This window comes from Aplidium turbinatum, chromosome 4, assembly GCF_918807975.1.
Source record: "Aplidium turbinatum chromosome 4, kaAplTurb1.1, whole genome shotgun sequence".
Classification (NCBI taxonomy): domain Eukaryota; kingdom Metazoa; phylum Chordata; class Ascidiacea; order Aplousobranchia; family Polyclinidae; genus Aplidium; species Aplidium turbinatum.
Genome location: NC_137475.1, coordinates 45373891 through 45389323, shown reverse-complemented (window position 1 = coordinate 45389323; position 15433 = coordinate 45373891). Strand labels below are relative to the sequence as shown.

Below are 15433 nucleotides of genomic sequence, written 5' to 3'. Positions count from 1 at the left end.
GACAAGTTTGTAATAACCAACTACCAGAAATTTCTGCTTTGTAATTTTCGTATTTGAACCACTCCATAGTATCAGAATAAGTTTTGCCTTGTTGTCGTGGAATGAATTTTTTCGTGTTTTTTCTAGAAGGATTTATTAAAAACTGCAAATTAAACAACGCTTAATTTTCAAGCATCTAGAACTGACGATGCACTAGCAAGTGCGAAATATATTTTCTGTTACATCTACTGACTACTGATCACTGTTGCCTTACCAATTGAGGTTTTAGCTTTCTAGATATGGAACAGGGATCGTTTCAGAACAAGACTAGGTCAGAAAGCGAGGCAGACTCCGACTCAGCTCAGCAGCAGCCTAGAGTAGTTAGCTATAGTTTTTAATCGTTATAAAAAGTCGCCACATTTTGATCTCTTTCAATTGCAATCGTCTGCTAAGCATCTGTGCTAAATCTTTTACCAACAGGAACGTGATTTATCTGTTGGACACGTGGCAGCTCGTGATTCGTCGACCACCGTATTTCGCACTTCAGTTAACCTTGAACCATTCAAGAGGGTTACCTTCCGTCTGACTTACCAAGAACTACTGAAGCGTAACGACGGAAGGTGAGAACTTTGTCCTTTCCTAGAACAGTTTGTTAGACTAAAGAGTAGAAAATCAATAAAGCGTATTACGTCAAATAGGCTACTGTTAGTATTCACTAAAAACCTTAACAGGCTGAGGGTTCTTATTCAAATAAAATTAGTTAATTCTAATTAGAAGTAAAAAGAATAGCGGAGGAACCTGGTGTATGGAAGCGAATGACCTTCTGCTTGGAGACGGCGTTTGATGATAATCGTCGTGTTTCGATTTTTGAAAACTTGGTTCATTTTACAGATCGAGTTTCCTTTGCTATAGTATTCTCGTTTTAATTTCAGTGTCGCTCTTGTCCCCAAGCTATACAAATTTGTCAAGGTGTGTTGCTGTAGCATCATTGAGTGTAAGATTGCATTTTGGATAAGTTTTCTTTCTGTTTTTCTTTGGTGTATCATGAATAGATGATTAAAATCTGAGTGCTAGGCCTAAACCTCATTCATTCAAAGTTTTAATAACTTCGACCAAGACATTGTATGGTCAAACTACTCACCCATGTTTTATTTTATTTATAACCTTTTTGACTTTTGTTCCATAATAGCAGGACTTTTCATGAGCTCGGAAATGGTTAAGTTTTCCACGTTCATTTAAAAAAATCTCTTTGATGTAGGAAAATGTCTTGATCCAGTAGCTTCACCACACATTTTATTACTTGTCTTGAGCTCAGCCTGGTACTCATAGCAGATAGGTACTGATAGCCACAAAGAAAGCGCTTTGTATCACTTTGTATCTCTGCTGACTATTCTTTGCTTTTCTTTTTCTCACGAAGTCACGATTTCCGGATTTAATCTTTAGTATTTCTTTTGTTTCTCAATTTTAATTGGTGACAAAACATCTTCCAATAGTTCTGCTTTGCTATTTTTAAATTGTTTCACTATTTTTGCATCGTTGTTGAGGTATCAAATGGCTCAAATTTGCTTTTCAACAAAAACGGCAAAAATGTTTTATTAGTTCAGAATTTCTATGCAGTAGATCAATTATGGGTTTAGACTTTGAGTGAGGCTTAGTTTTCTTGCATTTTAGTTTGATCTTTAGACCAACCTCAAAAATGTAATATCACTAACTGTTAGAAAACTGCAAAGGGTATTACCACTTTGCAAACAAGATAGCAGGCAATGAAACTTTAGATACACAACCTGTTCTCTCAAGAGATCTTTAGTGTCCGAAATGCAAACAAATTTTCAAAACTAGGAACGGACTCATTAGCCATTTAAGATCTCACCGTTAGCATTTATGTGAAGACCGTCATCCTTGAAAGGGGGAGGTAGCGATGATGAAGCAGACAATTGAGCAACTGAGCATGGTCACTATCGCAGTCTACACCAGGCATCCATTTTGATGATAGCATGGCATTACGAAACCGTTTTGAGCAAGAATATAATCGATCTGATTCCTTGCTCCATCCCTGAGACTTCACTAAACCATTTTTTGCAGATGGTTTTCCGAGCAGGTATTTCTTGCTTTTGTACCATTCAACAAGTTCTCTTGTTGTTTATTTCGCCAACACAAGTGGGATCAATATAATTTTATCTTCAATTCGTTGGTATACAACTTTTGCATTAAAATCCCCCCTAATAATTTTATTTTCTTTCGATTTTAATTGTTTGATTGTAATGTTTTAGTATCATACATAATTAAACTTAATTACATGTTTGGTTAAATAAGATTATTTATCTGACATCATATATTACGTGAAAGAGCACTGACATCAAGAATCCTCAAAGATACGACCTCTAGACGTCAATGTTCTTTTGTTAAAGATGAAACAACAACAGCTCTTCCAAGACTACCTGAGTATTTTTGTTCGTAGCTTCACTTATGGGGTATCGGTGGTCACCCTCCAACCTGTTCAACAATTTTCTATTGATGTATCGATTTGTGAAAGCGAAGAAATAATAAATGTTAACGCCCTTGGCTTTGACACGGACCAATCGAGCATTCCTGATCCAATCGCTGTTGCGGGGATTGTAGTCACCAGACAAAGGTGAGTGATATCGCGGGCGACAAATTTGATGCTTATTGCTTGTAATATATTTAACTGTAACCGAACTGTAACCGAACATCGAACTGTAACCGCTACCCTCAGACAATACACTACCACACCTACAAAGCTTCAGTAACGCGTCATTTAGCCAGTCTTCATATTGATTGCCAATATCAGATTTTTCAATCTATCTCGATCTCAGCACAAATTTGTCAGAATAATTTCCATCTTACTTGGGGCACCAATTTAAAGTTAAGTTGTTTAGTAGGCTACTACCATTTTTACTCAGGCCTACGTATTGTTCTCTACAGCAGGGCTTCCCAAAATGGGGGTCGAGACCCCAAAACTTCATATTAACACTTCTGTTCAAGTTATTAACTTTATTGAGAGCCACGCACTCAGTACCCGTATTTTAGCAAATTTATGTTGAAGCTTCAAAAGGCTATTAGTGTTAAAAATTTAAGTCGTGATTTTTCTAAAGAAAAAAAATTTAAAATTTGTCCACCACTTTTGCAATGACATCTGGTTCTTGAAATTATGCTATTCATCAAATTTGCTTCAAAAACTGAACGAAGTTAACTCATCCTCCGTAGAGAAAACATCAATGTTATATTAAAATCTAAAAGTGAAGCGTGCATCAAAAATTTAAACATCTGGAAACAATAGGTTGAAACTGATTGATTGAATGTTTCTCATTTACTGGATAGTTTTTGGTTAACAATGATGTGAAATCAAAAGTTATTAAGACTTTGGTTAAACATGTGTAAAATCTGTTGAAACAGTTTCGGAAGTATTTTCTTCCAGAATTGAAGAATGGCAAATTATATTAAATCCAAAACATATCGAAGCAAAAACAAAGTAGGCTACCGAGCACTTCTCTCAGGCAGACTTGGACAACTAGAATTTTTTAACTTTTTTAAAATAGATTAGAATTCTAATTACAGCTATTCTAGTTTTTACAAATTAGACTAGACTTAAAATTAGAGCTAGCTGAGTTTTCGCAAACTAGACTGGAATTTAATCCAGACTAGAATAAGTTTGACGCAGTCGTCACATATATTTTTGTATGTGGATAAAAACGTTAATATGGTAACTCATGGGCAATACTCAAAGTGTCATTCCCCCATCACTGCGCCAAAACCACTTACTTCAAAATAGACATTGTGATGTAGGTGAATTGATGAGGTAATCGAGTTTTTAATGACTTCGCTACGCGATGGAATGACAGTATGACACTTTGATCTTGATCCTTTTATTGCATTTTCCTTGCATAAGGTTTCTTGCAGCAATGGCGAGTGGTTAGCGCATTGGGCTCACAGTCGAAAGCCTGCATGTTCGACTCCAGCCACCCGCACTTGCTGTTGTTTCTCTGGGCAAGAAACTTTACGATAATTGCCTGTAGTGATCGATTTCGAGTAATGGGTAGTACCAAATTTAAGTCATAAGTAGGGTTGCCAGATGTTCACTATTTTAGTGAACAAATCACTATTTTAGAAAAATGTTCACTGTAAACTATTTTGCTAATAGTGATAGTGAACATGTTCACTATTTTGACAATTAATTTTTGTCTACAATTCTGTCAATATATTTTAGCCAATAGCCATGGATTAACCAGTGACTATACACTTCTGCTGCTATAGACTGTGTAGGCCAGCTACTCAATCATGTGTGATGTGGCTAATAAGTTAAGAATTAAGATCATCGCTGGAAAAGTGGACTAACTTCTTTCAGAAAGAAACTGCACCTAAATTGTTAAAATTTGTCCAGTATACAATGTCTATCCCTGTATTTAATGCCAATGTTGAGAGAATTTTCAGTGTTATGGGTAACATATGGACAGATGAGCGCAGTGGCGTAGCCAAGGGGGGTGTTTTGGGGGTTACAACCCCCCCCCCCCCTTTGTCACGCGTGTGACATATTGAGAATGATGCTTTCAGTCTCTATGCCTCAAAACAAACTTTGCCTAATTTTAAACAAAACTGCATTAAAAGAGCGAGTTTTGCCAATACCAAACATTTAAATATCTCAGCTGGGAATTAGCAACAAGAAAACATAGAGACATAGCTCTATTACCGAAAAATGCCCAAGAAATAATGATCTTATCCTTTTGCTATGCCACCAGACAGCATCATTTTACAGGAATATTTATACCCACATTTTTGTTGAAAATGCTCTCAGAATGCTCCAAATTCAAAGTCATTTTTCAAAATTTTCTAGGGGAGGCCCCCCAGACCCCCCGCCACTGGGTGTCGCCTTTGGCGAAGACGCCGTCGGGCTTCGCCCGCCGGCCGTCAACCCCACCTCTTTCACAATTCCTGGCTACGCCACTGCTTTGAGAACTTTGAGGATGCGGTCGCGCGCTTTCAAAATGTTCACTATTTTGAGGAAAAATATCTGGCAACCCTAGTCATAAGTAAAGTAGACAACCGGAAACAGACATTGCCGTCGGCTGCAGCGTGGGTCAGGTGTACGTCGGAAGGCGTACACCGATGCATAGCGCTCAAGTCCGCTTTCCCGCAATGCAGGATAAAGATAAACAAACAAACAAACAAACAAACAAGGTTTCCTTTCATTTGCTGAAAAACACTGTTGGAAAAACTAGAATATTATGCAAAACTGGAGTTTAGATTAGAACTAGAATTAGAGAAAACAAGTTTTTACCAAATTAGAGTAGAATTAGAATTACTAACATTTTGCTCTAATTCATCGAATTAGACAACTAAAATTATCTAGTTGTCCAAATCTGCTCTCAGGAAGAACTCACTGATCTATCTTCTGACTTGAAGTTTGAATTTTGTAAAAATTTATAAATTTGTCCAAAAAATATTCACATTTTTGCTTAACGTCAGAGCGACATATCATTACCTGATTCAGCAGTAGGCCTAACCGCACTCCGGCCGTTTGTTTTGACGTACAGTATTTGTCTTGAAAATTTTTAGCAGACGGAACCGAAGCAAATGCTGGGAATTCGACGATGCAATTACAAGGATCAGTTATAGTCTACCTCAACTAAGAAAACATTGATTTAGAATTGTGGGAAAAACTTGCTAGTGACAGATCAATCTGGAGGAAGAGAACGAGGGAAAGCAGTGAAAATTTTGAAGAAAACAGGGCACAATAGGCTCAGGAAAAACGAAACATTAGAAACAAGCTAAAAATACCATGTTTCCCACCCTCCATACAATGTGACTCTTTCCCACGACTTTTTCATCATAGACCGGGCCTCCAAAGCCCAATGACATCATCATCCAAAGCCAAATCCGATTTGAAGAAAAAAAACAATGTTCGGACACGAGCTGGAACCGCCGACGACAATTTGTGCGAGTCAGCGTTTTCAACGTTAATGAACAGAACTAAGCAAAACTAAATAAAACTAGGTGAAGGGTCGCGGAAACTTTTTAAAAAGTTAAAAGGGGTTGCGAGCAAAAAGGTTTAGGAATTGCCCTGCTTTTCAGCCTTTGACCTTGGTTTATTGGATTTTAGCATTGAGCTTGCTTGTGATGTCGATGTTTATTGCTTAAACCAGTGGTTCCCAACCGCCGGTCCGCGTAATTTTTTTCCGGTCTGCGAAAGATCTTACTTTTGGTCAAGTTAATTTTAATATGGAGTTATAACTGTCATAGACAATCTTCCAAACCCGGAGTTTGAGAAGGCAAAGGTTTTTTTTTGAAGATTATCCAGAAAATGGTTGATAAACAGTACTTCGAAATGTGATAAAGACGAATTTTAGAAATAAGCTAGCAGTTTGAAAAAATACACCACCATGGCGGAGAATGCTAAAGAAAGTTGCTATTGGGGAAAATTAAAGAATTACTGAGCATTGTGGGTCAAGACTTGAAAGACTAAACCAGGGTTATTCAACTAATTTTAACAAAGGTCCGGTTTGACAAGTTGAATAATTTAGCGGTCCGATGAATACGTTATTTCCGACGTAACCACGAAAGTTAAACTACCTGTACCAAACCACTTTCTTAGGTAAAATGTAACTCGACTTGGATTTTTGAGGAAGTGTTGGGGAGTCTGGGGTTGAAGCCTCCCAGAAACTAGGAAATCACAGTATAAATTGCCTCCTCCCAGTAGAAATCCGTTTAATGAAGCCCTGAAACATGGCAATGAGGTTATTCTTCCAAAAGCTCAAGGTCCACCATCAACACCCAGAAGGTCCTCCGGATTCGGACCGCGGTCCGCCAGTTGAGTAGCCCTGGACTAGACTAACAATTTTAACCATAATTTTGTGGACATGAAAGTCCTTTCCACGAAAACTTTTGGATAATCAATCCATTCAGTGAAGATGCCAAAATATGCAAACATAAACTTCATGACAAGGAAAGTCTGATTGCATTGTATTCTAATTATAGTTTGCAGATCAAATATAAAAAAATCTTATTGTTGTAATTTTGAATATTCCTTGGAAGCAAATATTCGAGTTTGTTTATGCTGTGTACAAGTGCCCATACTGACCTTGCCAATCAACAACTGCCTGCAAACTGTCACAGGTTACCTTCGACCAAGTCCAACTGACTGTTTGCCTGTCCTTGGAGATATTGAGCCAGCTACACTGCGGCGCCAACGTGCTGTTCGTTCCCTAACGAAATCCCTAACCCCGGCCACTTGGTCCATGCAACCACACTGGAAAAACTTCCAAAGCAGCGATTAATATCAAGAAAGTCATTTGTACGCACTGCACACGACCTGATGGACGCCCTAGTTAACAGTGGTGTCATGAGGCGTGATGTGAACAGTGATTAAGCAGTACATCTCCATTTCGTCAAGTGCTCGGATCTTCGTCTAAAAACCATTTGGATCATGGCCTGTTTAGATTTACCTCATCAAGGCGTAATCGTTTACTCACTGGTGTGGGACACTATGGTGCAGCCATGTTGCGTTGGGGCTTGGCAGAGAGTGCTGCCTGTGAGTGTGGTGAAGTGCAGACGGCAGCCACAGAAGTCCCCAACAGCAATATTTATTTCTGCGAAAGAGGACAGTGCCTGACTTGCAGGTACCCTGCAAGACGGGTCTTGATAAACAAAGTACCGGGCAGCCTCCTGTATTGCAGCTGGTTTCATTGAAGTTGCACGTTTCCTTTTTTATGTATATTACATTACCTGTACAGACAAAATAAAAACCAAATAAGAAATATTTGAGAAATGTACACAGTGTTCATTTCACTTACAATTAGCATAGCAGGAAACAGCATTTATGAAATGAATGATCTACTTCCTGGTAATAGGTGCCACCTCATAAAAAAGAAAAAACATAAAAACTTCGATGGTAACAACACATTCTTGTAATTCTAAGTCTAAATATTTTTTTAACATTAAAATTGCATAACCTTTGCACGTCGCAAGCAGTTCAAAATTTCAGGTACCTATGGCAAATAACTCGCTTATCAATCTATCAAAGTGTGTGTGTTAAATTACTTTCCGATGATATATTTTAAAAATTTAAGTCAGATCTCTGGTTTTGTTGTTATACCAATTTTTGCTGAATTTGTTTTGTTTGTCGTATCCAGGCTTACACCCGGTGGTTGAAGATTTAGTTTAAGTGGACGGGAAGGCAAGAAAGCCAATCTTCGTGTCCACCTTCAGGCATGCCTTTAAGTGTCCTGCCAAAGACACAGCTGTATGCTCATGAGCGGTGTCGAACCGGCGCCCTTTCGATTGCCATTCCAGGGCTCTCACCACTCGGCTATGCAGCCGACATAACTGAATTATGCATCCACTACTGGAATTGACAACTCAAACTGTGGTTCCTCAAAACAAACATAGCTCACATTGACTCAAGTAGTCTTGTCTTTAATGAATTGTGATGATACTTGCTCTCTTGAATTGCTAGCAAACTAAGCGGTTTGCAATTGCTTTGTAACTACCAGATGTTTCATCGAAACTAGAAGTAGGTTTGGCATAGGAATGCCATTTTCAGTGATAATATACGTATTCGACTTCAATTTACCGCACGAATTTTGCTCATTATTTCATTAATCTGCATTTTGTATTTCTTTAAAAAAAAGATTAAAAATTATTTGCAATCATAAATGGTTTGTCTGGTCCTAGTTCTTTTTTTTCATCATTAAAATGATGTCGTGTAAAGTATATTCGTATTAGCATTATTTGCAAAAACTTTGCGTAATATGTGCAATAGGGAGGGCGTCAATGCACTTTTTTTGTCAAATCACTTAGCAACTCGGCTCAGATAGGAGGCTTAGGTCACAAACAAATAATCTGTAATATTTTTTAGATCGGGGCGCGGGAAGACGCCGCACAAAAAAGTCAATATTACCCAAAAAAGTAAAAAAAACATTTTTTTTCCTAAAAAAAATTAAATAATTAAAAAATGGAAAATACGCAAAACGACGAAAACAATCACAGAACGTAATCTTTTTTTGACTCAAAACGTGAACGATGTGAGCGAGCAGCAGTTCGCGTCAGCAAGTTCATGTCTGTTGTCATGGCCGATGGCTTCATCGCTTACTTCGGTGACGAGTTTGATTTCGCGCTCAACTGCTTGTGTGCCGGACACGGAAAACTGTCAATCGATGTAGGAGCATCGGTCTCGACGAAAAGCTCTGTGAGCTGTTCCATGCTGAAATCGTGTAGAATTAGTGGCTCAGTGAGTTTCCGCTCGTTCCACCGGAGCAACAAGTTTGTTGTCAAATCTGTGTATTCAATGTTTAGTTTAGGAATTTCGTAGCGGCGTATCCCACCCGTGTACTCGTTCCTTGCTTTCTGGATCCGATTTAGTCTACGCATTGGTTTAGAATCGTCATGCAGAAGGGCCAACACTACATTCTCGAATGCGCAGCGAAGGCGTTTGATTGTAGGCCACTGTCGACGACTTTTTTAATTGGCCTGTCAGATAGCGAGTCAGCTTAACCAACCGAAGGAAGGACCGAGCAGCAAAGTGACCTTCTTGTTTTGCTTGGTAGTAAACCAGATGGGAGCGTTTACTTTAACGATGTACGTCGTCATTTCTATCAGCGCCTCTGTTGGTTCTGGCTCCGAGATATAAAGTCGGCATATCCTTGAAACGAGAGTAAGCCATCGTGCATGACCCTGTTTTCCTGGATCACGGAATCAAATGCTTTCTGGAGGCAGACTTCCCTCGATGACCAACACATCGAGCAGATACTTTTGATCGCCACTAATTCCATCACCTCATCGACTTCTGTCAGATTGGATTTTATCTTCTCGAACTCGACGACTGCAAATTCTCCCATTTTGCACTTATCATTAACGACGACACGGTCGATAAATCCTTTGAAGGTTTGCGGTCCTGATGATTTCCCTTCCAGCTCGCCGAAGAGATGCCGAAGCAGGAGTTCATTGAGGTGAAACTGGCAAATCGATCATTGCACCGTACTTCCAATATGTTGCTCAATGGTGGTGATGGCTCCTGTGTGCATACCTGCACTGAGGGCAGTTCCGTCGCATCCAACGACCCGAATGCCTTTCACGTTAGTCCCTTGACTTCAAGAGCAGCCAAGATCGTTTTGGCAATGGTCTTCCCAGTTGAACACCCTTGAGTGGAAACGTGGTCGATATATTCAGATCCTGGGTATTTCAGCATCTCGTTGCCTAGTGGGCTTCGATTTATTTTCGACGATAGCCAGTTATGCCATTCAATTTAAGGGTTTTATCCTTTCTGTCGTCAAAGTAAAGGCTTTCAACTATTGTGTCGAGCGAACTGGAAGCGAAGTGACTCGTCTCTAAACGGAGCAGTTTTCGTGCACGAACGAGCTTGTTTTTGTCGACTATCATCGTCGGATTGAAATCATCTTTTGTGTCCAGTAATGTTGCGGTTGCGAGGGCAGCTGCTGCTCGACTTAGAATTCCATACCTTTCCACCTCACGCGCAACTGTACGAAGATTGAAAGTACATCACTCTTGCTCTTCTTCGAGTTCTTCTCTGCCGATCGAGCACTCTAAAAGGGAAGCGCCTTCTAGGAGTTTCTTCTGTATTGTAGTCATCCGAGTCGTGAGTACATTCTTCGCGTTCTTTCACTCGTTTTCTCTCGAAAGCAGTTGCTCCTTCCCTCGTCCCTCTTCTTTTCAGATTTGCGCCTCCCAATCAACGTTTCTTATGAAACCAATGCGTGCTCCACGTTGGTCGATAACGAAATCAACTTCGGGTGAGTACAGCAATTTGTCGTCAACGACGTCGAAAAGCGTGTGGAAGCAAAGACTGGCATTCAATGAAGTTTTCCATTCAGCCTTCTTTCTCGCCGTGGGGATTTTTTTCTTCATCTTAACCATGGCCCATTCCTTCAAGATCTTCTTGATCACTCCCTCATACGTAATAATCGCCACTGTGGCGAAATTGTAGATACTTTTTTAGTCGACACTGCTTCCGCCAATTCGTGCAGCTCCATTTCCTTCTTTTAATCTCCGGTGTCCTTATTCTTCATGATTTTATTTTTATCACTAGGGCGCTTTTGTAGAGAACGTCACCACTGGTGGGGGTAATATCCATGAAATGGGGTGATTTACTGATTATTTGGACCGCGTTCTACACAAGCCCGGATTTAAGGGGGCAGAGGGTGCATTTGCCCTGAAACAACCTTTTGAAGGGCCTCTCGACGTGGAAAATGTGATTTTGTGTTATTATCATTATTTTCTCTCAGCCTTTGAAGTTTCTGCAAAATGCCTCCTTTTTCAAGGTTAATTTTAGTCACAAGGTGGCGACTGAGCTTAGCGTAAAGGCATTAGCAACCGTGTGGGTGACTTTCAAGTTATTTTGTAAAGTTTTTCGCGCCCTAGGCGCAAAAATTTTTTTGCACGGACCCCCCGGTCTAAGGGTGTCCCGAGCCTCTATCAGCTAAACTAGCCTCTGGTTGGGCGCCGTCTTCCTGGCGTTCAATTAAAAAATTGTTTTCGATTTCGCTATTTACTCGACGAACCTCCTAAGAAACTCGAGTTGCTAAGAAATCTGTTTCCGACGGCCCTCCCTAATGTGCAATGCATAATTGCGTATATTCACTTTACCCTGGTAAACAACACACCCGTGATAGATATTCTTGACAGAACGTTTTGTCGATTGTACTTTTGATGTAAATTTTATGTCTTCTTACATGTTTATATTGCCTCTCCAACAGAAATACGGCTCAAGTGTCTTATAGCCCTAGCACAGAACAGCAAACTCAATTCTCACCTTTGGGCTTAAACGGAAAGTTTATTGTGGAATACCAACTCTTGGTAGACGACAAGGCACGAGGAGAACTACTTGTATCCGGATTGTAAGTAAAACGATAGCAGTTATTCATTTCAGACTTAGCGACATTGTTGGTTATATAAACAAACATAACTCAGCAACAACACTACATTTAACATTATAAAACAAAAAACAAAAGCGAACGTTTTCGGCTAGTCATACAGCCCTTTTCAAGCCTATAAGAAAAAATACATATTAAAAGAAATGCTAAAGAATCATATAGTATCACAGCAAAAATATGGTCAAATCTAAACATTTAAGAAACTGTCTCGCTCACACAAATATGTGTTTTTTTTTATAGGCTTGAAAAGGGCTGTATGACTAGCCGAAAACGTTTGCTTTTGTTTTTTGTTTTTATAATGTTAAATGTAGTGTTGTTGCTGAGTTATGTTTGTTTATGGTTCAAAAGAGCTACCTCTCTACCCAAATTGTATTGTTGGTTATATTCAAACAAATTTAAATTATTACATCAAGCTGATAAAGGTTTGGTAGAGATTCCAAAACAACTTTTCATCAAATCTTCTTATGATTTAACTGATGATCCGATCAGGATGCGCAGTGTGATAAAACATTTAAAACAAAGTAGATAATATCACACTACTGTATATTAGGGTGGGCAGTTTTTTACTTTTTTTCGAAATTCAAAAATGGCTAGTCATAAAAAGTGGCACATGCATGAAACAATTACGTGTGCAAAATTTCATCAGTTTGGGGGTGCATCTTCTGCCCCCGCAGGGGAGTCAAACTTTCAATTTTTTGAAAAAAAAAAAGAGAAATTTCACTTTCCGTTTTAACATAATTTTTTTATAATTTTTCTACTGGCTAGTTATAAATTGTAAGTGGAATGTACCCAGAACTTTCCTATGTAAAGGCATGTTCGAAGCTTAAGGTTTACTGCCCCCGCATCGACGACCAAAGTGCTGAATTTTCACCAATTTGAGATGCTATTTTGTCATTGCTCAATGAACAAACTTGTCGCAAAAGGGGCGAGATGGTGTTAACGCTGTACGCTCATTTATGTTCTGTCCACTAACTTTGCAGGATGATACGAACTGACAAAATAAGACGTAGTCTTGCTTAAACTAACAGCAATAGTAGCCTACGTTTGATCAGTGCAGCTATAAAACCCAACCTATAATTTACTTCAGAATAAAAGCGATATGATCTGCAGGTTCCGTAAATGGAATGTACTGTACAGTTCCACGTGAATTGTTATCATGATTTTGTTTGCACAAATTTGTCATTTACAAACATTTACAAATGTTTTCAGGATGGGCATAAAACGCTTTCCTCTATATTACTTTGTTGAGGATATTGGAGGTATATTCGATAGCTTCTGAGCAGAGTGTAGAATTTTAAAGAAATGTTTTTGGCCATTAGTGAAATTGCTTTCCTTTATGATGGCAAACCATACTGGAATATAAACATTCATAATATAGTCCACACGTTCCACCAATACAGCTGACGCGTTAGATGCAACATATAAACGTAGAATTCTATTGGCTGTGTTCAACCATCTTGAGTGGTTCATCATACCTGGACTCCTATATGCGAAATGAATTGATATATCTCCAATTTTCACTGCTCTGTGCATGTGTAGAAGATATTGTCCTGAGTCCTGAGGTCAGTCCTGAGGTCATTTTCATCAATTTCAATCTCTAGTGCAGGAACTGCTTTATATTTTACAACATCTAGTTGTGTGACAGTGGCTAGCTGCTTTATAATGGGCCCAGTGAAGCTATCACGTCTGCTAGTATTGCCATATCTTTTATAAGATGCCTAAGAGGCAATTCATTACTATGGAGTAGGCATATTAACCATTGAAGTGGCTTTTGGAAATGATCTTCCAGGAGCTTTATCACGACGCCTTTTTGACCTGTGTTTATTGCCGTTCCATCGCATCCAATTGCCATTACATTATCGTAGCTAATTTTATTGGATCCAAGATATTCAAGAATCCCGGTAGCTATTGACAGATCAGTTGGCTGCAGTAACATGACCAATGAAATGATAACTTGTCTCCTTAAGTAAAGTAATGTGCTTTTCAACTGCGAAATGTTTTCGAAGTCGCCCAGCAATTTCATTTTGTTTGATGGTTTAATCTTTTCGGCCATCAAAATACATGCTTTGCAAATTTATGCACATGATAGGCCTACTTTCCATTTGAGTTGTAAACCTCATTTCTTTTCTCGCTCTTCTCAATTTGCTTTTATCAATGACTGATTGACAACTCCCGAATCTTGTAGAAGTGATGAAGCAATAAGTGCTGCAGACCTATCTGAAACACCAGTACGACCGCATGATTCAGCAAATACTACTAAACTGGAAGTAACCTTGCTTTTTCTGGGGTTTTCCAAGGCAAAACTGGGTTGATAATCAAAATCTTCGCAGCGTTCTTCATTGGATGACAAAGTTTCTGAGCTTGAATAAGAAGTTAAAGGTGTTTTAACCAAAGTGCTACATCACCATTATGCGAGTTGTTCTTTGATCAAGAAGGAACTGTTATTCTGTAACAGGGACACGATTTTCCTGCGGGCAAGTACATTGCAGAAAATTGGAACACTCAGGCTACAACAACCGATTTCAAATATTTTTACTTTGCAGATTCTTTCATTTGGTCCAAATTTTACTGAAATTTAGGACCACCTCTAGAATTTGATTTCAAAAGGTTATTCATTTTTTTTGTACGGTAACTCTATATCATAAATATGTACTGATCTTCGTACCTCATTCGTATCATCCTGCAAAGTTAGTGGACAGAACATAAATGAGCGTACAGCGTTAACACCATCTCGCCCCTTTTGCGACAAGTTTGTTTATTGAGCAATGACAAAATAGCATCTCAAAGTGGAGAAAATTCAGCATTTTGGTCGTCGATGCGGGGGCATTAAACCTTAAGCTTCGAACATGCCTTTATATAGGAAAGTTCTGGGTACATCCCACTTACAATTGAGAAAAATCAATTTATTTGTAGAACTTTCTCGACACAAGTGTGGTTTCTTCAATACAGTCTGCATCTTGCAACATTATTTCACTTTCGATTCAAAAAATCACCTAGGCTACAACTTCAAGGCACAGCCATATAGCTAACACGGGGAAACTCGGCCCGGACACGGCGAGAATTGACAGATCGAGAGCTCTTTCTCGATTCCGTGGGTGGTGGTGCATGGCCGTTCTTAGTTGGTGGATCGATTTGTCTGGTTAATTCCGATAATAACGAACGAGACTCTGACCTACCAAATACCCGGCCGCTTGCTGACCGGCGACGCCTTTCTGGGACCGCCACGAAGGAGCGTCCGGCGGCGTTCTTAGAGGGACATGCGGCGCTCAGCCGCACGAGATTGAGCAATAACAGATCTGTGATGCCCTTAGATGTTCAGGGCCGCACGTGCGATACACTGGTCGGATCAGCCGGAGACTCTTTGCTCGAGATCCCGGCTCGAAAGAGCTGGCAAATACGGCAACGCCGACCTTAGCTGTGTGAGGGCTAAATGCATATTTGTAAATTAACCTAAGAGCCGCAAGACACACTAAAAATTCAATAAACAAAATAATACAGAGAAGAACAAGATAAAAGAGGCAGTAGGAACGCACCAAGAACGCTATAGATCGCAA

The 15433-nt window shown here is 39.4% G+C and overlaps 1 protein-coding gene across 1 annotated transcript in view; it reads left to right on the top strand.

The window, feature by feature from the left end:
* The window catches only part of LOC145769236 (inter-alpha-trypsin inhibitor heavy chain H3-like), a 115038-nt gene that overhangs the window by 60351 nt on the left and 39254 nt on the right, over positions 1–15433 (top strand). The window contains exons 15-17 of the mRNA XM_082580818.1: positions 460–599; positions 2438–2611; positions 11703–11843. Coding sequence (XP_082436944.1) covers positions 460–599; positions 2438–2611; positions 11703–11843 — 455 coding nt within the window. The remainder of the gene's footprint in view (positions 1–459; positions 600–2437; positions 2612–11702; positions 11844–15433) is intronic.